The sequence below is a fragment of the Anabas testudineus genome, chromosome 7 (assembly GCF_900324465.2).
Source record: "Anabas testudineus chromosome 7, fAnaTes1.2, whole genome shotgun sequence".
Classification (NCBI taxonomy): Eukaryota; Metazoa; Chordata; class Actinopteri; order Anabantiformes; family Anabantidae; genus Anabas; species Anabas testudineus.
Window position 1 is genome coordinate 408,446 of NC_046616.1, and position 27,941 is coordinate 436,386.

General features: G+C 45.1%; 3 protein-coding genes across 3 annotated transcripts; 1 reads left to right on the forward strand and 2 right to left on the reverse strand.

The window, feature by feature from the left end:
* Nucleotides 1-29: 29 nt before the first annotated feature.
* On the forward strand, nucleotides 30-3,257 carry lhfpl4b (LHFPL tetraspan subfamily member 4b). Its single transcript, XM_026367644.1, has 8 exons — nucleotides 30-679; nucleotides 760-864; nucleotides 1,564-1,787; nucleotides 1,871-2,075; nucleotides 2,154-2,233; nucleotides 2,340-2,487; nucleotides 2,574-2,611; nucleotides 2,686-3,257. The coding sequence occupies exons 3-7, from the start codon at nucleotides 1,566-1,568 to the stop codon at nucleotides 2,600-2,602; spliced, it is 684 nt and encodes a 227-aa protein (XP_026223429.1). The 5' UTR covers nucleotides 30-679; nucleotides 760-864; nucleotides 1,564-1,565; the 3' UTR covers nucleotides 2,603-2,611; nucleotides 2,686-3,257.
* Nucleotides 3,258-6,385: 3,128 nt separating this feature from the next.
* On the reverse strand, nucleotides 6,386-10,986 carry pcsk1nl (proprotein convertase subtilisin/kexin type 1 inhibitor, like). The gene is made up of 5 exons (XM_026368481.1): nucleotides 10,858-10,986; nucleotides 8,058-8,313; nucleotides 7,491-7,734; nucleotides 7,061-7,162; nucleotides 6,386-6,892 (listed from the first exon to the last, which is right to left on the reverse strand). Exons 1-5 carry the CDS (start codon nucleotides 10,909-10,911, stop codon nucleotides 6,502-6,504), a joined length of 1,047 nt encoding a protein of 348 aa, XP_026224266.1. The 5' UTR covers nucleotides 10,912-10,986; the 3' UTR covers nucleotides 6,386-6,501.
* Nucleotides 10,987-13,266: 2,280 nt separating this feature from the next.
* Nucleotides 13,267-26,558, reverse strand: sypa (synaptophysin a). The gene is made up of 8 exons (XM_026368402.1): nucleotides 26,480-26,558; nucleotides 23,217-23,282; nucleotides 18,152-18,276; nucleotides 17,134-17,329; nucleotides 16,059-16,250; nucleotides 14,551-14,763; nucleotides 13,617-13,697; nucleotides 13,267-13,370 (listed from the first exon to the last, which is right to left on the reverse strand). The coding sequence occupies exons 1-7, from the start codon at nucleotides 26,495-26,497 to the stop codon at nucleotides 13,632-13,634; spliced, it is 876 nt and encodes a 291-aa protein (XP_026224187.1). The 5' UTR covers nucleotides 26,498-26,558; the 3' UTR covers nucleotides 13,267-13,370; nucleotides 13,617-13,631.
* Nucleotides 26,559-27,941: the final 1,383 nt, after the last annotated feature.

The window sequence follows — 27,941 nt, forward strand, 5'->3', positions numbered from 1 at the left end:
CAATTTGTTCAACAGAAAGTTTAGTCTCACTTTAAAATCAAGACGCTGAACAGAAGACCTGAGCGAAAGTGTGTCTTTAGTTGTGTGAAAGGCATTCTGGGTAATGTAGTAGTGATGAACTGCTCCTGAAATCTGTTACTGAAGTACCACTACTACAATCAAAGACCTGCATTCAGTAGTAATGTACAGTATTACTGACATGAAGTATAATTTACTGAAATCTACTAGTACTGAGCCAAAGCAATGTTATTACACTTTAATTTGAATTTAACTAAATGACTTTGTCCTAAATACTGTGTTCAAGTACTTACTGTAGAAAGAGTAAACAAATATTACTACAATGTTTTAAGGTAAAAATGTAGTGTGTAATTGTACTTTAAATTCCATCAATGACTAAAAAACATAAAATTACCTAAGTAAAAGTACAAACTGTTATCTTCATTTTAAACAAAGGTGATATTACAACAAGTACAACACGTACACTTTAGATACTTTGGAGCACAGTATAAAATACTCTGTTGGTTGAAGTGTTTTGCTCAGAGTTACTTTAATGAAGTACACAAATGTTATAGTATTCAAATGTTATAGTACTCTGACGTCAGTACACACAGGTGGTTCCGCTGTTGGGCTGCAGGTGGCGCTGTCCCAGCTCTCACCTGTGTCTCCTGCTGATTCTCAGGTAAATCTCGGTTTTTCTTTGTCCCTCGTTTCAGCGTCTCCTTCATTTGAATTTTTCACATCTTCGTTTTTTCTCTGCAGAACCGGATCCACATCCGGGTCCGTGGAGCGGCCGTCGTCCTCCATCCTCCCATCCTGCAGACAGACAGGCAGGCAGACAGACAGCTGGACCTCCTCCCGCCGCAGGTTTGTTCCGTTTTTCCTTCTCTCGGGTCTCAGCGGGTCGTTCTTACCGGATCCGTTCGTTGCTCTTTAAAACGCGTTAACGTAAAATGTGACCGGTCCAGACCCCGGTCCAGACTCCGGCCTGGTTCCGTCTGTGAGATGTTCACGGACGCTCGGTCGTGTACAATTCACCTTTGGACCTGGATCCGCTGCAGTGATTCTGTGAACCGGACCGTTTGTTCGGGACCGGAGGACTTTAGTAAAGGAGAGATTTCAGGTTTTTAATGTGAATTAAAACGAAATGTTTTCCTGATGCACATGTGCGGCGGCAGTCTACCCTGAATCACTGGGTCCGGACTCAGGGATCCCTGAAGACTCCTTGTGATAAACCAGACAGTGAACAGTGGCTGATGGTAACATGACCCAGCGACTATATTAATTTGAATGTGGTTGTATTATTTTATTACTGAATTATATAGAAAACCTAAAAACTCCCTTTAACGGAAGGAATCTCCTGCAGAACCAGTATCAGAGTGGGCGGCCATCTGCCTCGACCGGTTGGCCTGAGTGGAAGAGAGAGAAAAGAACGTGATCCATGTGAAAGGATGACTGGGATGTTTGTTAGACATCCTAAAATCCCAGGATGTGGATTTAGCTGAGGATCAGGTTTTACTGACAGTGGTTTCTGATTCTGACTCTTTGTCTCCGTCTTTTTGTCAGTCATGTCGGTGTCGCCCCCCCTCGCCGACCTCTCTCGTCTCTACCAGACCGAGTTCATCCGAAGCGCCCGGGCTGTGGGTGTTCTCTGGGCCGTCTGTACGCTCTGCTTTGCTATCATCCAGGTGGTTGTCCTGGTTCAGCCGTCGTGGGTTGGCACTGCAGAAGTCCATCACCATGGGACAGGACCGTCCCCGCATGTTAGCGGCACCCTGGGACTGTTTGAGGTGAGAGGAGACGCCTGGAGAGACGAACCGAGCCTTTAATATTTTGAACCTGTTAATACCTGCCCCTGTCCCTGTGTTGTCAGGTGTGTGTGGACTCGGACCGGCCGGTCCCAGACTGTCGTGGCAGTCTGTCCAGCCTTTCTCCTTTAGCGTCCTTCCAGTCCGTGGCAGTGTTGGTGGGAGTGTCTCTGTGGGCCGTGTGGACCAGCGTCCTCTGTCTGTGTCTCTTCAGGTTCTGCAGCGCTGCCACTGTCTACAAGATCTGCGCCTGGCTGCAGCTCACTGCGGGTCAGTAGCTGGTTCTGCTGGACACTGCTGATTGTGTGAGGACTCTGCCGTCACTAGTCTTTGTCTCGGTCTCCTCAGGTTTCTGTCTGGCGTTGGCTTGTCTTCTGTTTCCAGACTCGTGGGAGAGTCCAGAGATGAGAGCTCTGTGTGGAGACTCGGTGAGTCGGTTAAAGTTCCCTGAACGTCCGACCAGCGGTTGAATCCAGCTCCTGCTGTGATCCTGTATTAAAGACAGTTGACCTGTGTTGATGTCTCTGTCTCCAGGTGGGCAGCTTCTCTCCAGGTAACTGTTCAGTCCACTGGGCCTACATCCTGGCCATCCTGGGGATTTTGGACGCCGCCATCTTGGCTACATTGGCATTTGTCCTCGCCAACAGACAGGACGCTCTGCTGCCACCAGATGCCAAGGACGGTGAGGGAGGGGGTTGGGGGACATGAGGTTTAGTTGCACTGACAAACCTTTAATGTCACAGCTTAATCACGGGACTCTGTTTGCAGTGACCACAGGTCTGCTGATGTCAGCATGATGTCACCAGGTGAGTCTCTTCTTCTACCTCCACTCTCCATCTCCAGCTCTTCACACAAACATTCAACGCTTCTTCCCCTTCAGGGATGTTTTGTTTCCTCCCGATCTCCTGGAGGAGCTAAATATCACGTCCCTCCTGCTCCTCTCATCATCATCACCTGGTTAACTGGAGACCGCAGAGAAGGAGGACGAAAAGCGGTGAATGAAGACCAAAAAAACAACGGGACAAGATAAGATTTGACACCATGTACTGAACATCCCAGTAGTCTTTGTGTGAAGTGTCTATATAACAGATTAACTAGTTCCAGTGAGACTAGAACGAGAAGTGGGACCAGATGTTTGACCTGTTAAGGACAAGTTGAAATGAAGTAATCCTGTCGTGTCTGCCCGACTGCTTTATAGAAGCTTCTTACGTTCTGTAACGTTTCCGTCGTCTGGCCGAGCTCCGTCTTTCTCTGTCTCTGATATGAATCAGATCTGGGCCCACATTGGAAAGCGGACCACATCTGACTGGTCTCTGAGTCTCTTCAGCTGTGTTGTGAACAGTTTATAATCAGCAGGAGCTTTCAGATTCAAATCCAGCTAAGTGATGTTATCGATTTAGGACATATTGTGTTATTTTGGTAAACTATAATTTACTTTATTGGTAAACAGCATTTATCTTTCTCCCAGACTCTGTAAATTAGCACATGTCTTAGTGCTAAGCCAGCTAACAGTTTCCCCCTGCTTCCCTGTCTTTGTGCTAAGCTAGGCTAATCACACAGACGAAACTCATGTAGCGTCTTCCAGGCTGATGGTCGTTTATTAGCAAAAGTTGCCTTGAAAAACTGTTAAAACTGTAGAAAACTATGATTTTCATAGCGTAACGTGTATAAAGATAAAGATAAAGATAAACTTTATTGTCATTGCAACATCGTACAACGAGATTAAGGTGCCAACCAGTCTGTGCCATATATATATAGAATGAAAAGGAATAAAAAAAAAACAGAATAAATAATCAGAGACAGTCAAAAGACAAAATAAGACACAAACAACCCTTCAAGTAATCAAAGAACATCACATTGTGCTCCGGACCAGCTCTCACTCCCACAAGTGAGCATACTGTCACAGTTACAGTACTAGTTTCTATAGTCCGTTCTTTACAGTGTTTAATGTAGTTATTGCTACTGGATAAAAGCTTTTCTTAAATCTGTCAGTCCTAGTTTTGATGGACCCGAACCTTCTCCCTGATGGCAACAGTTCAAAGAGAGAGTGTCCAGGGTGTGTAGTGTCCCTGAGAATGGTTTGAGCTTTTTTGAGGCAGCGGGAACTGTGAAGTTCTTCTAGAGGGAGGAGAGGGGAACCGGTGATCCTCTGTGCTGTTTTGATCACTCTCTGGAGAGCTTTCCTCTGAGCCACTGTACATCTGCTGAACCACACAGACACACAGTACGTGAGGATGCTCTCAATAGAGCATCGATAAAAGGACACCAGCAGTCTCTGGGAGATGTTGTTCTTCCTAAGTACCCTTAGGAAGTGCAGTCTCTGCTGGGCCTTTCTTATCAGCTCAGAGGTGTGTACTCCCCAGGTTAAATCCTCCTCTATGTGGACCCCCAAGAAGCGGAAGTCTGACACCCTCTTAACACAGTCCCCACCAATGTACAGTGGAGGGACCTCAGTATATATTTACAGATAGTACATATCATATTACAGAGTCTGGAAATGAACATGCTTACGGTATTTTACATTATATTGTTGCTAATTATCTATTTCTACAGCAGCTTCCACCTCAGGAGGAAACTCAGCTGATAAACCCCTGATTACAGTATCATCTATTGGATGATATCATCTATCATTTACTCATTTATCAGACTTACAGGTGAATTTTCACTAAACTGAAAACAGGTCTGTTAAATCAATTCAACGCATGATGTAACTGGGGTAACACTTTATTCAGTGCCAAATAATCAATATGATAATTGATTTGCTCCTTGTGTCTCTGTCAAATCTCCTGCAGCCTCACAGAAGAAAGGAAAACCATTGTTAAGTTCATGTTTAATGGTTGGATTTGATTGTGTTGACTGTGGTTTGTTTCCTGCATGTGTGACAAGAAACTGTGTCTGTGGTTTATTCACAGTTTTATAATAATTATATATTTGATCAGAAACAAATCAAGCTTGTTGTTGTGAATTATTCTACTATAGCGCCATCAGCAAGAGCCAATAACAGTCGGAGTAGCTCCTTCAGTTAGGGTTAGGGCTCATCAGTTTCATGTCACCACGTTACGATGAACTTGTGTGAGGTCATTGTTTTGATGGCCAGGTAGAGTCACTTTCACCTATTTTCAGGAGAAGGCAGAGAAACAACAGCTAACACCTGTACAGCTGGACGCTCTTTAAAGACGCTTTTCTCCTGTTTCTAAGAAACACTGTGCTTTCTTAGAATCCGGTCTTTCCACTGTTTACTGAAACCTCTCGTGAATAATGCAGCATTTCTGCAGCAATAACAATTTGTGTAGATCAATGATTTGATTTTAATTAGTGTAAAAGTCGTTACAGTTTAGTTAACAGAGACAAACGAGCTCACACAGTTTGTAATGGACACTGACTTTATTTCAGGGTGACATAAATTAGGTTTTTATTTTCACACTGACAGAGCTGCTGCACACAAGCTGAAGTACACAAATGCAACAAGAACAGACCAATCGTAGAGCTGATGAGCTGTTGCCATGGTTACCCCCACCATCGATCAGCTGATGTTATTTTCCAGAAACAGATCACACTGATTGGGGGAAACTGGACTCGGTGTGAAAGTTCTTTTAATAAGAAGCCACAGAGAAGTCAGAGGCGTGGCTGGATTAGAGGCAACAAAGAGGGGGGGAGGCAGAGCCCCGCGTGAAGTCGCTGTCAAAGATGCAAAATGACCACAAAAATAACCCTGAAGCAATAAAACAAAGACCACAAATAGACAAGAAATGAAAAGAAACGGCAAATTAAAAAAAAACAGACACAAAAATGAACAAATAACATTCAGACTGTTGGTGTCTCTGCAGGCTGGGGAGCTGGTGTGTGAAGGTGGGGGCATTTTCTCCTAATCCATCCCTGCTCCTGACAACGCTGCATTAATCCTCCAATCAGATTCAGGCTGTGTTACCATGGTGAGGTTTGTCTTTACAGAACGCCATGGAAAAAATCACTAATTTAAATCGATTCGCTTTTTTGGATCAGTTTCCGGTGCTGTGGTTCAGAGAACACACAGGAAGTCACCACTGAGGCTTATGGGTAATGTAGTCACTTCTCACCCAACTCAATACAAATATCAGAGATCTGATCAATTGTCAAGGACAAGTTGAAGGTGACGTTTAGTTTTGATGAAGGTCAAATACAGACAAGCTTCTGAAGGTGTCACGAGTTGTGTTGAGTTTAAGAACAACAACTGTTCTAATCTTAGTTCCACATTAATGAGAAAATAGAATAAACTGCTGATTAAACCGTTTATTAGAAATAATATCAAATCATGTTTTCCTTTCCAGGAATGTTCCAGGAAACTTTGGGAAATCACCTGGAATTTCCAGGTGCGTAAACGAACCTGTTGACTCTTCATCATTTCTTAGTTTTAACAACTGATCACACGTTTTCACCAGAAGCAGCAAAAAAGTGAACGTTCACAAAAAAGAAAAACTCAAAGATGACAGAACATAGCTCCTCTCCCTGCTCCTTCTGCTCTTCCTCCTTTCTTTTTCCTCCTCTTTTTCTTGTTTCCTTTCCTTCCTCCTCCTCCTCTCCCTCCCTCCTCTTCCTACTCCTTCTTCTCTTCCTCCTTCCTTTATCCTCCCTCTTGTTTCCTCTCCTTTCCGTCCTCTACCTTCTCTTCCTTATTCTTCTCCTCTTCCTCTTCTTCTTGTTTCCTCTCCTCCTCCTATCACTCCCTCATGTAGTCCAGAATCTGATCGATCAGGATTTGGGGGTCGTAGTTCAGGGCTCTCCTCTGGCGCTTACGACTCCCATGATTCAATTCTTCCACATCGCCGGTTGACATGGTATCGATGCGTTTCATCCTCTGGAGCCCAGCGACAGGGGAGTGGAGCTTCTCCTCCTCTGCATCATCCTCCAGCCTCTTCACCCTGAGGAGAGGGGGATTGTTGCTAGGCAATGCAGGAGCCATGTCGTCAAGGGAACGTCTGGTTCTCCTGTGGGTGGAGCTAACAGGCTGAGCTGCAGTGATTGACAGGTCCCTTCTGGTTCGGCGAGTGGATGACATTGCTGGGATGTTGTTAGGGCCGATGCTGGACAGTATCTTAGCAACCAGATGTCTGAGGAGGAGACAGGTACCGTTAGAGCTCAGGTGAGACATGTGGAGAAAAACAACAGTAAAATCACTTGATGTGAATGTTTAGTTTTCACTTTTTTAAGTGAGTTCTAATTGACTGATGATCAATACAAACGCTGATCAGTTTAAACGTGATCTTCCATGTGATCACCTCAGAGCCTCCCGGTTCAATCCCGATGAAACTCGACCTGTCTGCTGAAGTCGCTCCTGTCTCGCTCGCTCCAGCAGACTCTGAACCAGCTGAGGGTCCATCCTGACACACAGGACACAGTGTGTTGTCGTTATTTACTGTTACCGTGACATTGTGACATGTTGTTTCAGTAACCTGTTAATAATCGGTATGATGCGCTCTGTTTGTAGAGCTGTGGGGGTTCAGTGCAGTACCAGCATGTTTCACATGTGTTGGACATTTATGGAGGAGCTGGAAGGACAACCAGCAGCATCTGAGGGACCTGACATTTTTCAGTTCTGTCTGATCATGTGTGGACGTGTAGGAGCTCAGCAGTGACAAGATCCGTGTGATCTTCTCATGTTCATCTAAATACTCTTCATCATACTGCTGTTAAATATAAAAAACTCACCTGTCCAGCAGGACCTGTGCCAGCTGGGGCTCCAAGGGGCCCCACCAGGCAGCCGAGGGTCTCCCCATGCTCATTCCCTGCCCAGTCTCACGGTAGTCTGGGGGAGCTGGGCCCTGAAAGTCTCCCGGTGGCCCCTCATCATCCTCCTCATCCTGCTCTTCCTCAACCACCTCCAAGTCTCCTGGACCGACCAATCCGGCACTCTCTGCCTCGCTCAGTAGGCGGAGCAGAGCAGCCAGGTAGGCTGTGGAGACATTTGATTGGTTCATTGGCCGTAATTTGAATTCAATTCTAAACATGAATTATGGAAGATTAAAGAGTCAAAGTGATGCCAAGTATAAAATATTAAATATTTTTAATAAATGTCTAAAAGTGAACTGTGAACTTCTAATGAAAGTTATTAACTATTAACTAAACTGGTGGATGTTGAAACAGCTGCCGTTGGCTGAGAAAACAACTATAATGTGTAAATTAAAATAAAACATGTCAAGAAAATAGTCGATGTCTTCATTTGTTTCAAAAACGTTATGTGTGGAGAACATGATGGTTGGTCGCGTCTCCTCCAACCTGCTCGCTGCTCCTCTTCAAGCTCCCGCCTCTGGTCTCTCTCCACCAATCGCTGCAGGGCTTGGTCCAAGCCCCTCCCTTTCCAGTCATCTGATTGGTAGTACAGGTTGCTGACGCCTCCCCTCCCATGTGAGACAGGATATGACATCATCTGGTCCTCATAAGGCAGCATGTTATGGAGGTCTCTGCGCTGACGTCGGACTCCACCCACCGACACGTCTATGCCACGCCCCCCGCCGCGAGCTGCAGGTAAAGACTGAAGGGGAGGGGCCAAAGGTCAGGGGTACAACAGATACAAAATGTCATGGTGTACACACACCTGGATCTGGAAGGTCCAGTTACTGGTTTAATCAGTATCCAGGTCAAAAACTGCACCATGAAGATAAAGAACAGTCCAAGTCAGAACCAACAGTTCACCTGAGCGAGAGCTGAGACAGGACAGGCTGTCGTCACAGACAGGTGAGTTCCCACCTGCTTTACGTTTGTGACTTTTTGATTGAATCTGTTTGATTAGGTCAAATGCTTCCTGTCACGTGTTGGATAGTGCAGGTTCTATTTAACCGACTCAAATTTTAGCTGAGTAGTACTGAGTACTTTAGTAGTACTCCAACAAGTACTTAGTATCAGCAAGTACTCAAAGAGGTTCTCTCCCCAGACCCGGTCCATACTCTGCTGAGCGTTGGACCAGAACGCCAGGCTGCAGATAAACCGTTTACGCCACATTAGGTCTGTTATTAGCGTTCGTGTTGTGAGGATGCTGACGGTGTCCATGGAAACGTGCTGTTGCCATGGCAGCGTAACAAGCTGCTCCGTTCCCGATTCCCTAATTTGATTGAGCCTGAGTGTGTGTCTGCATAGTGCGAAGGAGCCAAACAAAGACGAGTCGTTGATGAGCACGTTCGAATGACTGATATTAAACACTCAGTCAGCAGTTAGAGCAGTGAATCAGCAAGAACAGAGTCATATGGCAGAGGAAGCCCGAGGTGGTCGGGGGAGAGCTCGGAACAGTGACACCTGAGACCACATCACACATCTGTGGAACAAGTGAAGAGGGTCTTTCTCTGTTCTCTCTTTGTCCAGGTTTAATATGATAAAATCTAAATATTACAGGTATCTGAACTCTAAGTTCAACTAAGTACATTTGTTCTACATCAGGACAGAAACTGAGTAGTTCCATAGAAGATGATGATGGAGATCCACAGTAACTCCCTGCTGCTGTAAAGTGATTAGATATGAAGCAGCTTTAATTTCCTGCTGCAGATTTTTGTTGTTTGTCAGAGACAAACAGACGAGGTGATTTATGGCAGTAATATCTCACAGACTGCAGCAGAGTACAGTTATGATGCAGCAGGAGGCAGGAGACAAAGTAATGAGTCACTGCAGGGTTCAGCTTTTAGAGCTGCGTGTTTCATACCGGTGCAGATGTGATACAGTTTCTCTGTTTTCATATAAAAACAGAAACTTTCCCTCCACTGAAGTTTGTGCAGAGGTTGACTCACATCTGGAGACGTGGAAGCTGCTCCCAGTCTGACAACCAGCTTATAGAGGAGTGAACTGCAAGATTACACACAGTGAGAACAGGAAGATGAGCTGTTATCAGACAGATGACAGACCTGAAAACTACAAAATCCCGACGTAACAGGACCGAGAACACACTGAATGAAACAGTTGTTAATTACAAACATGCAAGAGGACGTGTTGAGACAAAACTGCCACCAGCATCCTCCAGATGAGAGAAGATCGCTGCTCTGCAGAGGCTAAACAAGATATGTGGAAGCAACAAGAACTTTACTTAAACAACAAAAGGTCACAATTAGGGTTGATCTGTTGTCCGGGGTCACTAAAAACAACAGCAGGGACACAGAGACAGCGATAAATGAACACGGTCACAGACCTGTTCAATCAACCCGAATCCCGAGTCACAGGCCACAGCAAAGAAACTCTCCAGTCTCTAAGACCCTTGACTTGGTTCATGTCGATTTCTGTTGGAATGTGAAAAAAAAAATGCTTCGAAATGAAAAGCAAAGAAAGGAGAGTACAGGAGGGAATGAGGAGAAACGGGAGACAGCACTTCAGGCTCAGCTGTGGTTTGTGTAATACAGTTAGTGTCATCTTCGTGTTCATTGGGTCCTTCAGATCGAAACATTCTCATATCCTGTTATTATTTGTCTCACTGCTTCCTGACTCCGGCCCCTGACTGACGACCGACCATGTCGTCTGGTTCAGTGAGGACCGGACAAAAGGTTCTTACTGAGACACAGGTTGGTCCTCACAAACCTAGAACAACAACAGCACACACACACCATGGGTATCCTGGGTAACCCAAGGCCCTGTTGTCGTGGGTTACTGTCTCTGTCGCTATGGTGACAGGAGCTGAAACAAATTGTTCCTCAGCCACAGCTGCTACCCACACACAGGCTTATCTGTCTATACTCATGAGGACTCACAACGACGTAATGAAAATCCCTATACGACGCCCACCCGCCCCCCACCCCACAAACACACCTCAACATTAACCTTTACCATAAAACACACAGAGATGTGTTTCCATCACTTGAGGGGACATTCCATTGACTTCCATTCATTTAACCGGTCCTGATAATTCATGTTTCTAACAAGTCGAGTCCCCACAATGACAGTAAAGTGATTTAGATGAATAATATACACACACATCCTTCAACTGTCAATCTATATGTCGAATGGAAACGACATCACACAAACATCCTGTGATGTAATCGTCATGTTACCGTGACGATGTAGGAGCACATACAACACGTATGTAAACACGCTGTGGCCTTACCTGGGCGGCGTGGAGCAGAGCGGTGCAGAGCAGCAGGAGGCTGAGAGACGCCATGCTACTGACTGGAGGGAGGGGAGGAGCGATGACTGAGGAGAGGAGGCGACGGGGAGAGAGAGAAAGAGTAGAGGGAGGGAGGAGCAAGGGAGGCTGTGAAAAGGAGGAGTTATGTAAATGAGAGAAGACTGAGGAGGGCGGGAGGAGAGAAGACTCAGGAGAGGAGGAAGAAAGGGAGGAGGTAAAAAGAGAAGAAGGCGCTGTGAAGGGGAGGAGAGAAGTCCTGAGTCCTGAGGCCCCTGAGTCCCCTGAGTCCTGAGGCCCCTGAGGCCCAGTCCTCATTGATGATGCTAATATTTCCAGTTGATGATGGACACACTATCTGAAAAACCTGGGACTGAACCCAGTCTGAGGTCTGAGACCAGCCTCACTTCACTTCACTGGATTCTGTTCTGACAGTACGACACAAGTTGAAATGTAAATATGTAATTCTTTTGATAAAGACCAGGACGTGCTGACACAATAAGTACACAGCCTAGAAGAATCCAGATTATTCAAATAAACTTCTTCCTTTTCTTTTCTTCTATAAACAGACACAGAAACAGAGACAAGTTTGTTGTTTATTGAAATTTTCCATTGAATAAACACAGGTTGGGGTGGGGTGGGGGTCTCCATAGTAACAAGTCACACACACATCATCATCATCACTGTCAACACCATCACCATGGTTACTGATGCTGAGTAGAATATCACACAGGAAGTTACATCACAGAGGCAGATCGGAGGCGTCAGGAAGGAGAATGAGAGAGTGAGGAAGAGGAAGAGATGACGGAAAGGAAGAACAGATGAGAAAAAGAAAAGAGTGGAACGAAACAAAATCCAAAAAAGCAAATTAAAGATGATGGAGAAAAGAAGCAAAGGAGAAGGAAAGAAAGAAGAGGGAGAGGAGATGAGTGAAAGGTGGAGAGGACAAAAAGAATTAAAGACAACTGAGAGAAGAAGAAGGAAAGAAGAGAACTGAAGTACAATAGAGAGATCTATAAGAAGTATGGCCAAGTAACACACACACACACACACACACACACACACACACACACCTGTACAGGAGAACAGGAAGTAGAATCACACTGGTCATCAGTTACTGTACAACACGAGCAGGAAACACGTCACCATGCGGAGGAAGATACCGACGCTAAAAACAGCTTCACTTTTCAAAAAAGAAGAATCATCATCAAAAACCAGAGAAGAAGCATCAAGACTCATGGCTCCTGCTGATTGGCTGAAAGAGGACACACGTGTGTCTGAAAACACAACATCTGATTTGGTCTACCAGACTTTTTAATGTGGTCTGTGTGGACACAGGAAGCTTCCTTCTGGTTTTTCACAATAAAGGCTAATCTCACTCTATGTGAGTTGACTGAACTGAAATTTCTTGCTACTGGGGTCCTTTGGCAAGACCTCCTCACGCTTCCCTACTCTTGTACCTCCATGCACTCAGTGCTCCTTCCTTCAGACACTTCCTGTCAAAATCTTCTAACCTTTATATAAATAACAGCTGCAAAGTCATTTTGTCTCAGTGCTACTGTCTTCTACTTTGACGTAGAAGTCAAACAAATGTTAGTGGAATCCTCTCACATTGGTTTGGTTTAGTAAAGACCAGATGTGCCGTTCATTCAGACAGACATTTCTGCAGTTGTGTCCTCTCCACAGTTAATCTGCAGGATTGTAACAGACAGAACAAAGCTCCAGCTGAGCCCATTATGAAACACACAAACAAGGAGCCATTTTAGTTCCCGTTTCCACCCAGCGTCACCATGAAGCTGGAGTTCAGACCGGGTTTACCGTGTCTGCAAAACGGCGTCACGTCCTATGTTAATATTTACATGCAGCAAGACAAACAGCAAACAGCTGGTAGGTGACGTTGGAGGACGAGGGGTTGTTAATTTATATCCAGTTTGATCTGGTTTGGTAGGAAGTGGTTTGGATCTGATTTGTCTCCGTGTGAACCCAGTCTTAACAGCTTCACGATTGACCGATGCGATTGGCTGCTTTGAGGGGCAGTTCATATAATGAAGGGCGGGGCCTACTGTGGGGCCGGGGCAGATCATTGGTGCAATAGGAAACATGAAACAGTTCAGTCTATATTATATATCTGTTCAAAGTGATATCTATACAACACAAACATACATTCTCTCCACAAATGATTTACCTTAATATCAATAATTCTTATCAACATTGTCACTGCTTTGAGATGGTTTCTATTTGTCAGCGCTGTTGTTGGGCGCGATGCTCAAGTTGTGGATTTGTTAATTAGAACTCTCTTTTTTAATCATTTACAATTGAATTCATTATAGTGAACATCTAACCCCCCTCCCTCCTTTAAAACTCCTTGCTCTCCCCACCACAACCCCCACCCTCCCTTTCACCCAACCCCCCCTCCATTAACTCTGCAGACAGACAGGAGTGTTGCATTGTGGGTAGTTTGCAGGCGACCCACTGTCGGTTCACTCCAATACTTTCTGTGAAGGAAAGAGAAACACGTAGAGGATCGTTTAATCCCAGAGATGACGTTCAGCACATGCTCCAACAAAAACTAGTGTTCCGATAATAAGTTTGGGAGGATCGGTGTCGACATTCATCAGTAACAACTCATTTGAAACATATTTGTTGACAAAATGTTTGGTGTTGGTTGGAGGATTTGTCGATAACAACAAATGCTGGATACCGTCAGACATGTCATGTCATTTAAAGATTCTTTGACTCACCTGCTTCCTGTCAGTTCACATCTGATTGGAGAAGGAGGTGGGCGCCCCCTGTTGGCCATAGCCCTGTCCGTACTCTGCATCCTAAAGGAGACACAATAACAAACAACATATATACTGTATTTAAACCACAATGTACTGTAGTACACTGAGTCATAATACTGCAGTAGGTTCACTGACTAACTTGATGAAGAAACCTCATGTCATGACCCGGACTGATCTTTACTGTAGAGCCTCTAAGAGTACTTTAGTTTGTTTTCTCTCTCGGTGCGGTTTGTTTTGTCTGGTGTGAACATGGTACTCACACTCGAGTTTGCACTAAAACAACCGCTCAGAGACCCCCAAAAAGAGGTGGCCTTGAGCCACATCATCTAGCAAACTCTGGTGCGGTCCTCCTGGTTAGTAGTGTGTAGATTTTCATTTCTTTCATTTGTCCACCAACATTCACAAACATGCTTTCTGATTAATGGCGGGTGCTGGAGACATGAGGAGGTGAAGTTCTCTGCAGGCGCTGACCAACCCACAACACAGGACCTTTTTCCTGTATTTACCTTCAGACACATCTCACCAAGAGGAAAATGCTCCAAGGTTACAAACTCGTCCACTGACTCGGACCAAAGCAAACTCCCTAAGCTGTGAAACACCCTACGAGTCTGGGGGTCCAGGGGAGCCTGGTTTTTCTCTACAGATCTTTCTACATCCTCCTATGCCCACCCCGACTCCCTCCTTATATGATGCCTCTGAACCTGAATTATGATTATCATGAGAACACGAGTGTATTTTCCACAAAAACATTGATCAAATGGTTTCATTCAAACACACAGACTCAGTCTAAATCAAACCAGTGGATCATTGTCCGACTGTGTTGGAGCTACACTAAGTGATCTGGTATCATTTTATAGAGTACTGATCTTCAATAAGCACTTTGGCTGATCACCTGGTTGTATCCTTGCTGGCTGTAGTTGGGTTGGTAGCCTCCCTGGCTGCTGGCATACGGGTCTTGTTCGTACGCCCCTTGCTGGCTGTAAGCGTCTGGTGAAGGTTTCCCCTGAGGAGGAGGAGCTCGCATGAAGGGAGCGATGATGCCCGTCTCCTTAAAGACGAACCAGAGGTTTCCCACCCACAGGACTAGGTTAATAAAACCAAATGCCTGGAAGAGAAGGGGATTCTTATTTGAGGCCTATCCTTAATGAACACAGGCAAAGTCTGACACTAAATTAGATTTTCTGATTTTCAGAGTGTGTGTTGTTCTGTTGCAGCCTTTTTCCAAAATGGATTAAATTCATTATTTTCCTCAAAATTCTACAAAAAATACCACATAATGTCAAAGTGACAGAAGTTTGTCTGAAATCTTTGCAAATGTATCAAAAAGACAAAATGAAATCACATGTACATAAGTATTCACAGTCTTTGCTCAGTACTTTGTTAAACTACCTTTAGCACCAGTTTGACTATGAACTCTCGCTTTGGCTACAAAGCTTGGCACCTGTTTTTGGTCAGTTCCTCCCATTCTTATTTGCAGCACCGCTCAAGCTCCATCAGGTTGGATGGGAAGTGTTGGAGCACAGCTGTGTTCAGATCTCAGAGATGTTCAATCAGCTTCAAGTCTGGGCTCTGGCTGGACCACTTGAGGACATTCACAGAGCTGTCCTGTTTCCACAGGTTATCTCCGCTGTGCGCTTAGGGTCGTTATCCTGTTACAAGATGAACCGTCGCCCCAGTCTGAGGTCCAGAGCGCTCTGGAACAGGCTTTCATTAAGGATGTCAAAGTTTGAATGTCAGTTTGGCCGGGTGGCCCCTCCAGGAAGAGTCCTGGTGGTTCCAAACTTCTTCCATTTAAGGATGATGGAGGCTACTGTGCTCACTGGCACCCGTCAATGCTGCAGAACTTTTTCTGGACCCTTCCCCACATCTGTGCCTTGATACAATATTGGCTTGGAAGTCTACAGACAATTCCTTGGATTTCATGTCTCGGTTTGTTGCTACGACACGCACTGTTAACTGTGGGAACTGTGGGACAGGCGTATCTTCCAAATCATGTCCAATGAACTGAGTTTTCCACAAGTGGACTCCAATAAAATTGTAGAAACATCTCAGGGACAATCAGAGGAAACAGGATTCACCAGAGCTCATGTGATTTTTTAGTTTTTCATTTTTACTAATTTTGCAAACATTTCAAACAAACCTCCTTCACTTTGTCATAATGTGTGTTAAGGCTGTAACATAACAAAAGGTGAAAAAAGTTAAGCACTGTGAATACTTTCTGGATACCCTGTACTTCTGTCTACAAACTTAATATGTGCTTGGTTCTAACAAAAAGAAATATGTTAATAGTTCTCACAGTCGGGTACTGACTGCAGTATAATGCCTAGTCCTAACAGGAGAGTCAGTCTGCTTGATGGAGGCCAGACATTGTCCTGACCCCAAAGTTGGTGAAAGTCTTACCACAGAGGTGTTGAGACCAGACATAACCGGGTCGTGGACTTCACGGCAGTGGTTCCCCTCCACATCGCAGGCAGGGATTAGAGTCTTCACTTTGTCTGGGTCAGTTGCTGTCTTCACGTCAGACAGACCTTTGGCCCAGGCCGCTGAACTCACCAGCCACATAAAGGCAAACACAGCGGTCACTCCCAGATCCTGAAACACACAAGCACTTTTTACCTGTTTATGGTGTGCTTGTTAAAAGTTCTAAACTCAGCGTGGGGGTGGGGGGGGATTGTTGAACCTGGGTTATGCTGATTGGACACTCGTCGCTTAATTTGGACCAAAGCAAATTTGTGGTCCATCACATAGAACATGAGAAGGATTGTGATTACAGAGGTGGACTTGTGAGTTCTGTGTTCCTGAGAGAACATGTACACTGGAACAAACTCTCCAAACCAAAGTGGTTGGATGAAGATAATGGTCACTTTCTTTGTGTGCTTAAGCCTTATTCTAACTCTAACTAGTTACGTCTGCCTGATAATTGTAGCAGTCCTTACACAGACTCCCGGTTTCTCCTACAACGTACATCTAATCACTCAAATCTAATCCCACTCTGTACTTCTGTGCTGAGTGCAACTTGTTGTCTTTAATGAACAACAGTTTAGCTTGAGTTTTGAGTCTTAGTTCCATATCTTCCAAGCAGAACTCTACGTTCTCAGACTGCAGGTTTACTTGTGGTTCCTAGAGTTTCCAAATGTAGAATGGGAGGCAGAGCCTTTAGCTATCAAGCCCCTCTCCTGTGGAACCAGCTCCCAGTTCAGGTTCTGGAGACAGACACCCTCTTTACATTTAAGACTAGACTTAGAACTTGACCTCCTCCTCTCCTCTCTCCTTTCTCCTCTATCCATTCTAATTCTACCATTTCATGTCATTAACTTTGTGTCTTCTCTCTCCTGTAGTTGTATTTCCTCCTCTCTGTCTCCCTCTGTATACAATTATTCTCTGTAAGGTCTTAAACCTTGATGGAGATGACTTCTGTTGTGATTCGGCGCTATACAAATAAAATAGAAATTAAATTGAATGTGGGTGAACTTACAATCAGGGGGCCCTTTTTCTCCTTGTACTTATCAAAGATGAAGACATAGATGCTGAGAGCTGCTGTGGAGTAGAGGAAGGCAAAAACACCGATGGTGACGAAGAATTCAGCCGAGGAAGAGTAGTCACCTATCAAGAAGAGACGATCCTTGTTCCCGCCTTTACAGGTGGGGGCGTCAAAGTACACCTGGTGGAGTCTGACAGATGGTGAAGTCAGTCAGTTTGTGAGTTCTGTTCTTCACAAGACTTTATTTAGCACCACCCACTGTTTAATTTCAAAGAATATCAGACAAAGTTAAAGCTGGTGATTATCAACCCACTCTGCAGGTCCTCTAAGCATTTTAGCCTCTCTGAGCCTTTTGCTCATTGTTTTGGTTTATGTGACACATTTCCTGCTGTTCTCATTGCTGCCATCTACCTGCCTCCAAAACTAACCATTACTCTGAGTGCCATAAACAGTGCCGCTGTTTGCAAAAGATCTAACTTTCTGCTTTTGTCTCTAAACTCTTAAGATTTAATTGATGATTTCTCTTTTAAAGTATGTCAACTTCCAAATAACTCAGATTTCTGTGCTTCCTCTCCTCTTGTGTCTGCGCTGTACATTCAAGGAGTCAGACGTCTTTAGGACACATGTTCATCCATATGTTCAAAATTATATCTATACAACACAAATCAATATCAATAATTCTTAACAACATTGTCACTGGTTTCAGATGGTTTCAATTCGTCAGCGTTGTTGTTGGACGCGATGTTCTAGTTGTGGATTTGTTATTTATAGCTCTCCTTTTTAATCATGTACACAATTATTATTATAGTGAACATCTAATGCCCCCTCCCTCCATTCAAACTTCCTGCCCTCCCCAACACTACCCTCAAACTCCATCTGTCTTTACGTTGTATTTTCATTGTGTTTAGTATAAGCTGAAGCACCGACTATGTATTGTTATATACTGCATATCACAGAAACACTGCAGTACTTCAGTTTCAGCATCAGAAGAGTTGACGAGTGTTGCTCTGACCTGAATGGATACTCAAACTCCACCTCTAAACTCAGGTCGCTCTCTGTCCGGTTCTTGCACTCCACTGACATCTTGAACATCCCAGAGTAACTGCCACAGGTTGAGAAGGCAAAGATGGCGAAAAACTGGAAGAGGAGCAAAAACTGTGAGTAATGTAGAAATTCTTCTTTGTGAACTAATTATAAAATATAAGATCAGCTATTGAGTATCGAGACATTTTTTAATAACAATTATTAGTTAATTAAATAGCAATTTCTGTAGCTTTTATTTTGAAAATCTATCCTAGCCCCTTGAAAGAAACTGTAAAATCAAAAACCTGGCATGAATTGGTCTCGCTGAGACTTAAATTGCAGCTTTTTAAAATGCAGTTCTGTTGAAGCAGAGGAAGTGTTATTTGGGAAGAAAGAGAAGAGGGCGGTGACTCATACTCACTTCTATCTATAGAGACTTGGAGCAGGAATCAAACTCACACCGTTCACTGCACCACAGTACAACAACAACATCATCATCACTCACCTAAAGTAAAAGTACCAGTACAGCTGTGCAACTCAGTATCATCTTTACACATTCAGATGCATATTACTTAATTACAGTTTCACTTTTATTCATTGGTAAAAAAAAACATTCCATCATTAACTTATTTAGTTTTAGTTAGTTGTTGTCACGACTCATCATAATCTTCATTGATGACACAAACACTGGTCTGAAGACAAGCTGAGACCATAAACTGGACATTAGTCATGCGTTCCAAGCCTTTCTAAAACTGTGAGAAGTGTTTGAATGTGGACAGTGTGGGGGAAGCAGCAGAGAAATTGCTGCCACCCCAGGCCTATTGCTTGGTCCTGGATGCTGAATAGTGATCATCTGAGTAATGAGTGGTTTAAGTTGTGGGACGGGATTCAGTGGCGGTTCTTTGGGGGCTGTATGGAGGTAGTGTTTTAATTCTCTAACAGCCATTTGAACGTTAAAGACCAGACAATATGCGCTGACAACAGTGGCATCAAGCTGCAATTTGTCCACACAACCGTAGAAAACTGTGGCCACACCAATACAGTAAGTGCCAAGCTGGGACTGCAGAGAGAGTCTGACTGTGACCATCTGCTCACATTTCAGTTTCATTCAGTGTTCAGGAAAGGAGCTGTTACCTTCTTGTACCTCTCAGAGGAAATCACAACATTAGACTGTTAAAATTAAATCGCTCAGATTGTCGAGTATATTAGACTCTGAAAGCTGCACAGTACTACTGCAGTTTAATTAGATTTTACTCTTACAGTTTGTAGCCAGTTAAAATCTGAGTTAGTGAACAATTGGCGACAGTATGGTCATCAGCTCAGATCCTGACACCTCTATATACTGAGCCCTGTAGGTACTGTACTGAGCCCTGTAGGTACTGAGTCCTGTAGGTACTGTACTGAGCCCTGTAGGTACTGTACTGAGCCCTGTAGGTACTGAGCCCTGTAGGTACTGTACTGAGCCCTGTAGGTACTGTACTGAGCCCTGTAGGTACTGTACTGAGCCCTGTAGGTACTGAGCCCTGTAGGTACTGTACTGAGCCTTGTAGGTACTGTACTGAGCCCTGTAGGTGCTGAGTCCTGTAGGTACTGTACTGAGCCCTATAGGTGCTGAGCCCTGTAGGTACTGTACTGAGCCCTGTAGGTACTGTACTGAGCCCTATAGGTACTGAGCCCTGTAGGTACTGTACTGAGCCCTGTAGGTACTGTACTGAGCCCTGTAGGTACTGTACTGAGCCCTGTAGGTACTGTACTGAGCCCTGTAGGTACTGTACTGAGCCCTGTAGGTACTGTACTGAGCCCTGTAGGTACTGAGCCCTGTAGGTACTGTACTGAGCCCTGTAGGTACTGTACTGAGCCCTGTAGGTACTGAGCCCTGTAGGTACTGTACTGAGCCCTGTAGGTACTGAGCCCTGTAGGTACTGTACTGAGCCCTGTAGGTACTGTACTGAGCCCTGTAGGTACTGAGCCCTGTAGGTACTGTACTGAGCCCTGTAGGTACTGTACTGAGCCCTGTAGGTACTGAGCCCTGTAGGTACTGTACTGAGCCCTGTAGGTACTGAGCCCTGTAGGTATTGAGCCCTGTAGGTACTGAGCCCTGTAGGTACTGTACTGAGCCCTGTAGGTACTGAGCCCTGTAGGTACTGTACTGAGCCCTGTAGGTACTGAGCCCTGTAGGTACTGTACTGAGCCCTGTAGGTACTGAGCCCTATAGGTACTGTACTGAGCCCTGTAGGTACTGTACTGAGCCCTGTAGGTACTGTACTGAGCCCTGTAGGTACTGTACTGAGCCCTATAGGTACTGAGCCCTGTAGGTACTGTACTGAGCCCTGTAGGTACTGTACTGAGCCCTGTAGGTACTGAGTCCTGTAGGTACTGTACTGAGCCCTGTAGGTACTGAGCCCTATAGGTACTGTACTGAGCCCTGTAGGTACTGTACTGAGCCCTGTAGGTACTGAGCCCTGTAGGAACTGTACTGAGCCCTGTAGGTACTGAGCCCTGTAGGTACTGTACTGAGCCCTGTAGGTACTGAGCCCTGTAGGTACTGTACTGAGCCCTGTAGGTACTGTACTGAGCCCTGTAGGTACTGTACTGAGCCCTATAGGTACTGAGCCCTGTAGGTACTGTACTGAGCCCTGTAGGTACTGTACTGAGCCCTATAGGTACTGAGCCCTGTAGGTACTGTACTGAGCCCTGTAGGTACTGTACTGAGCCCTGTAGGTACTGTACTGAGCCCTATAGGTACTGAGCCCTGTAGGTACTGTACTGAGCCCTGTAGGTACTGTACTGAGCCCTGTAGGAACTGTACTGAGCCCTGTAGGTACTGAGCCCTGAAGGTACTGTACTGAGTCCTGTAGGTACTGTACTGAGCCCTGTAGGTACTGTACTGAGCCCTGTAGGTACTGAGCCCTATAGGTACTGAGCCCTGTAGGTACTGTACTGAGCCCTGTAGGTACTGTACTGAGCCCTATAGGTACTGAGCCCTGTAGGTACTGTACTGAGCCCTGTAGGTACTGTACTGAGCCCTGTAGGTACTGTACTGAGCCCTGTAGGTACTGAGTCCTGTAGGTACTGTACTGAGCCCTGTAGGTACTGTACTGAGCCCTATAGGTGCTGAGTCCTGTAGGTACTGTACTGAGCCCTGAAGGTACTGTACTGAGCCCTATAGGTACTGTACTGAGCCCTGTAGGTACTGTACTGAGCCCTATAGGTACTGTACTGAGCCCTGTAGGTACTGTACTGAGCCCTATAGGTACTGAGCCCTGTAGGTACTGTACTGAGCCCTGTAGGTACTGTACTGAGCCCTATAGGTACTGAGCCCTGTAGGTACTGTACTGAGCCCTGTAGGTACTGAGCCCTGTAGGTACTGTACTGAGCCCTGTAGGTACTGTACTGAGCCCTATAGGTACTGTACTGAGCCCTATAGGTACTGAGCCCTGTAGGTACTGTACTGAGCCCTGTAGGTACTGTACTGAGCCCTGTAGGTGCTGAGTCCTGTAGGTACTGTACTGAGCCCTATAGGTACTGAGCCCTGTAGGTACTGAGCCCTGTAGGTACTGAGCCCTGTAGGTACTGTACTGAGCCCTGTAGGTACTGTACTGAGCCCTATAGGTACTGAGCCCTGTAGGTACTGTACTGAGCCCTGTAGGTACTGTACTGAGCCCTGTAGGTGCTGAGTCCTGTAGGTACTGTACTGAGCCCTGTAGGTACTGAGCCCTGTAGGTACTGTACTGAGCCCTGTAGGTACTGTACTGAGCCCTATAGGTACTGAGCCCTGTAGGTACTGTACTGAGCCCTGTAGGTACTGTACTGAGCCCTGTAGGTACTGTACTGAGCCCTGTAGGTACTGTACTGAGCCCTATAGGTACTGAGCCCTGTAGGTACTGTACTGAGCCCTATAGGTACTGAGCCCTGTAGGTACTGTACTGAGCCCTGTAGGTACTGAGCCCTGTAGGTACTGAGCCCTGTAGGTACTGTACTGAGCCCTGTAGGTACTGTACTGAGCCTTGTAGGTACTGTACTGAGCCCTATAGGTACTGAGCCCTGTAGGTACTGTACTGAGCCCTGTAGGTACTGAGCCCTGTAGGTACTGTACTGAGCCCTGTAGGTACTGTACTGAGCCTTGTAGGTACTGAGCCCTGTAGGTACTGTACTGAGCCCTGTAGGTACTGAGCCCTGTAGGTACTGAGCCCTGTAGGTACTGTACTGAGCCCTGTAGGTACTGTACTGAGCCCTGTAGGTACTGTACTGAGCCCTGTAGGTACTGAGCCCTGTAGGTACTGTACTGAGCCCTGTAGGTACTGTACTGAGCCTTGTAGGTACTGAGCCCTGTAGGTACTGTACTGAGCCTTGTAGGTACTGAGCCCTGTAGGTACTGTACTGAACCACAACAGGACCCGCTGGGTTTGAGATGCTTTGACTCAGGTTTCAAATCCTTACGCTGCCCATTTGTCCTGCTGCCAACATGTCAACATCAAGAACTGATGGTTCACCTGGTGACCAACATATGCCACCTCTCAACAGGTGCCACTGCAACCCCATCATCAGGGTTTTTTTGTTTGGTCCTCAGAGCTTCAAAGAGCTGACCAGGTTTTAGGATTCTGGTTAGTATAGATCAGGGTTGGGGGTAGACATGTAGTAGTTCTGGTAGTTTAATGCAGAGAAGCTTCATAACACACTTTGCACTTTTCTATCTTGAAAGGCAGAAAATATTGTATCAGTGGAGCCTCTTTAATAAATAGAAACCCCCCATTAAGCAAAATACGACCACCTTAAGGTTTGGTGGGTGGGGTAGGAAATGAGTTTGCTCACTACTGAAAGACAAACGTGACATAGGAAGATTTATGTTTCTCTATGGACCATGTTCCTACTGGGCCTAGGATTAGTGTTAGGACCTATAAAGATTCAGAAAACAGCACAAACACAAACGTGTAATAAATTAACATCATGAGAAACTTGGCTCATGTTTACTGTGATTAGAGACAGGAGAATGTGCTGTAGTTGGTGTACCACATCGTACTGCAGAGGTGGAGGAGTTGGTCTACAGAACTCACCCATTCTAAGACCTTAATGAAGCCCAGAGGAACCTTCAGGACCCTGAACTGGCCCTGGGCCACCAACTGTGGACACAGAGAAAAATCACTTAGACTTTTTTATTTTCACTAGAACAAAGACATCAGACACCGATACCTGTACGACTGTGTAACAGGACACTTATTTATCCCATTGGATTTAATTTGTTTGATGGAGAAACACGACAGATTTAGGCTTGGTAATGTGATTACTTGTATTACTTGTATTCTGAGAATAAAGTTGATCGAGGACAAACATCTTAAATGCTTTTGATGCTCAGACTGTTCCTGATATGAGACTGTGCAACGTCTCTTTAGAAAAACAGGAAACAGCCCAGAGATCTCCTCGTCTGTGTCTGTTGAGGAGTCATCAGGCTGGAAATTTCTGCTTATACTGGGAACAAACAAATCTTCCTCTCAGCTGTAGAGTAGAAGAAAAAGCAGACTTACCTTGAAACTGCTTGTTTCAATGTTACTTATAGTACTTGAGTTAGTAACCATCATACATTATACTTGGTAAATATGATCTGACTACATTTTTTTCAGTAAGTGAGAATCTGTCCGTCTGCTTTTAGTTTAAAAACCTGCTAATAAATCATCACAGATTCTGTTGAATCTGAACAAAGGAACTCATATTTCCTCTAAAAGTCTGAATCTGAATCTGAAACCACACTTGATCTCTTTTTGTTGTTCATCAAAGCCATTTGGGTTTAGGGTCAAACGATGGATAATATTGGATGCTATCTTCTCCTCTCCAGAGAAGTTACCACTTGTTGTATGACAAGAGCCGACTTTTAGGTGTTTCTTGTTACCCAGGTGAGTCCTGGTTTGGGTCTCACTGAACGGCAAACACAAAACAGCATCTGCTGACAGAAACACTGTGACAGCTGTGAAGGTATCACAGTCCACGACTCGATTATCTAAAATGCAGAGGCCGGACCACGAAATCCGAACCCTCATCAGCAGAACAACGTTAACTGACTTTTTATGTGTCCTGATACCTTTGCTCAGTTAAAACTGGGTCATCTGAAACAAAGGGCCCTGTCTTCTGTGCTCTTTAACGTATCGAGGTGAAACAAGTGTCAAATAAAAGCTGAATCTCTGAACTCTCACCTCATATTCACCATTTGATCCTAAACCCAATGGTCTTCAGTAAAGGGCAAAAACAACTGAAGTGGTCTTATTATTCAGATTTCAGATGAGTTACTGCTGTTTCTGTCAGTGAGACCATTAAAAATATAATATATATTTAACTGTAAATGTACTGAGGCCACAGTATCAAACGTGATTTGCACTTATTATTACAGGGATATTTCATTATTACAATATCAGGTCACAATAATAATGAACTTTACTGGAAACAATAGAGCGGAGGATCATTAAACCAAGCCTGCAGCTGTAGGAGGTGAAAATACAAGCGAGCCTCCCCTATAGGAATATTATGTATATCATGTTAAATGAAACATGTATTAACACTCTGAAACAACACTTTCACTTCGCGTCCTTAATCGTACTTATACTGCAGGGGGATGATTGTACAAGTACGAACATGATGCTGTCAACAGGTTTGTGTATTAATAATAACAGAAATCCAATCATGGAATATTTATGATATTCAAACACCGGGAGTAGTACTTCTACTGTGAAACTTTAAGTACATGTCGCCGATGGCCTGAGGAGTAACGCAGGAATATTACAGGAGTGTTAATTATCCACAAATATCATCTAAACAAGCCATGAAATAGCAATTAAACTAACCCTACCACTGACCCTAACCCTAACTAACTAACCCTACCACTGACCCTAACTAACTAACCCTACCACTGACACTAACTAACTAACCCTACCACTGACCCTAACCCTAACTAACTAACCCTACCACTGACCCTAACTAACTAACCCTACCACTGACACTAACTAACTAACCCTACCACTGACCCTAACCCTAACTAACTAACTCTACCACTGACACTAACTAACTAACCCTACCACTGACCCTAACCCTAACTAACTAACTCTACCACTGACCCTAACTAACTAACTCTACCACTGACACTAACTAACTAACCCTACCACTGACCCTAACCCTAACTAACTAACTCTACCACTGACCCTAACTAACTAACCCTACCACTGACACTAACTAACTAACCCTACCACTGACCCTAACCCTAACTAACTAACCCTACCGCTGACCCTAACTAACTAACCCTACCACTGACCCTAACCCTAACTAACTAACCCTACCACTGACCCTAACTAACTAACCCTACCACTGACCCTAACCCTATTTTATGTTAAATCTATAATACGATGTATAATAATATATATAATACGATAAACATACACATGTATTTAAAGTTAAATTGGAAGTAGCTTCGTGTATTTCAGAGTAACGTCAAATATTCCCAGTACACATTATTATATTCCAGGAGAACATGAAAGCAGACGTTCAGTTAATATCAGAGTGATGAAGAGGAGACTCTTCTTTTTCTCTTGTCTCCATCTTACGGAGGAGCGGGACCCGAGTTAAAACCGGGTTCAATAACAGGGCAAGAGTTCGGCTGAGAAACCGAGGGAGCACGAAGAACCGGACCCGCAGCGACCATCGTCAGCATCCTTATCATCATCATCATCAGCAGCAGCATCCCGAACAGAGAGGAAATCCTCCTCCTCCTCCGGCTGCCATTTTACAATCTCACGCACGCGCTCACGCACGCACAGGACCACACAGGACCACACAGGACCACACAGGACCGTCGTGTCCTCACGCCAACACCGGGGTTTTTACTTCAGCTCTCCTGCAGACACAGCGCAGGGCTGACAACCACAAAATAGACAACCTGTCTCAGACCCCAAACCCCCGTCCAGTCCCGTCCCTCCCCAGAAAAACACCGTCCATCTCCCCCCGACAGCAAACACAGGAATCAAATCATAGGAAGGAAACAGGAGCCACAAACATCTGCAGCGCCTGAAATAAATCACCACAACTAGGATCCGGACCATGACCATGATCCGGACCATGACAAGGATCATATCCACATTCTCCCGTATTCGATCCTTGTGCACGTCCGTCCGTGACGCGGCCCGACACAGAGACGCTTCACCGGGGACAAATACAGACTAGAAACCCCGACGGGCCGCAGAGAAACACGGTGCGAAAACATCCCGCACATCCCGCACATCCCGCACGCCAGGTGACCATAAGAACATGAAACATGAAATCAAACGTTTTCAGATTGTACCTGATTTACGACGTCCATCCTGCCGCCTGTCGAGAGGAGAGAGAGGAGATGGAGGGGGGAGGAGACGGAGGAGGGGAGGAGAGAGGGGGGGTGGAGAAGAGAGGAGATGGAGGGAGGGGGGAGGAGAGAGGAGGGGAGGAGAGAAGGGGGGGGGTGGAGAAGAGAGGAGATGGAGGGAGGAGGGAGGAGAGAGGAGGGGGAGAGGAGAGAAGGGGGGGTGGAGAAGAGAGGAGATGGAGGGAGGGGGGAGGAGAGAGGAGGGGAGGAGAGAAGGGGGGGTTGGAGAAGAGAGGAGATGGAGGGAGGGGGGAGGAGAGAGGAGATGGAGGGAGGGGGGAGGAGGGAGGAGAGAGAGGGGAGAGAGGAGAGAAGGGGGGGTGGAGAAGAGAGGAGATGGAGGGAGGGTGGAGAAGAGAGGAGATGGAGGGAGGGGGGAGGAGAGAGGAGGGGGAGAGGAGAGAAGGGGGGGTGGAGAAGAGAGGAGATGGAGGGAGGGGGGAGGAGAGAGGAGGGGAGAGGAGAGAAGGGGGGGTGGAGAAGAGAGGAGATGGAGGGAGGGGGAGGAGAGAGGAGATGGAGGGAGGGGGGAGGAGAGAGGCGAGACGAGGGGGGGGCGTCATTTATTTTTTGTTTGTTTTGTTTTTGTGTCGTCACAAAAAAACGTGAGGAGAGGTGAAAGGTGAAAGGTGAACCTGAACAGGGAAATCATCAGTGACATGGGGGTGGGGGGGTGATGTAAACACATCATGTGACTCATGACGTAGTAGAAACAACCAGTAAACGAATAAAAGCAGCTGAGAAACGAGTGAATGGAAAGAAAAATGTTATTAATTAAGAAGTTGACGTAGAAAAAAACCAAGAGGTGGAGATAAAACCAGGTAACCAGGTTATACTAGTTAAACCCAGGTTATACTAGTTAAACCCAGGTTATACTAGTTAAACCCAGGTTATTCTAGTTAAACCCAGGTTATACTAGTTAAACCCAGGTTATACTAGTTAAACCTAGGTTATACTAGTTAAACCTAGGTTATACTAGTTAAACCCAGGTTATAGTAGTTAAACCTAGGTTATACTAGTTAAACCCAGGTTATACTAGTTAAACCCAGGTTATACTAGTTAAACCCAGGTTATACTAGTTAAACCCAGGTTATAGTAGTTAAACCCAGGTTATAGTAGTTAAACCCAGGTTATACTAGTTAAACCCAGGTTATACTAGTTAAACCCAGGTTATACTAGTTAAACCCAGGTTATAGTAGTTAAACCCAGGTTATAGTAGTTAAACCCAGGTTATACTAGTTAAACCCAGGTTATACTAGTTAAACCCAGGTTATACTAGTTAAACCCAGGTTATACTAGTTAAACCCAGGTTATACTAGTTAAACCCAGGTTATAGTAGTTAAACCCAGGTTATACTAGTTAAACCCAGGTTATACTAGTTTAAAAAAAACTTGCTCACATTAAA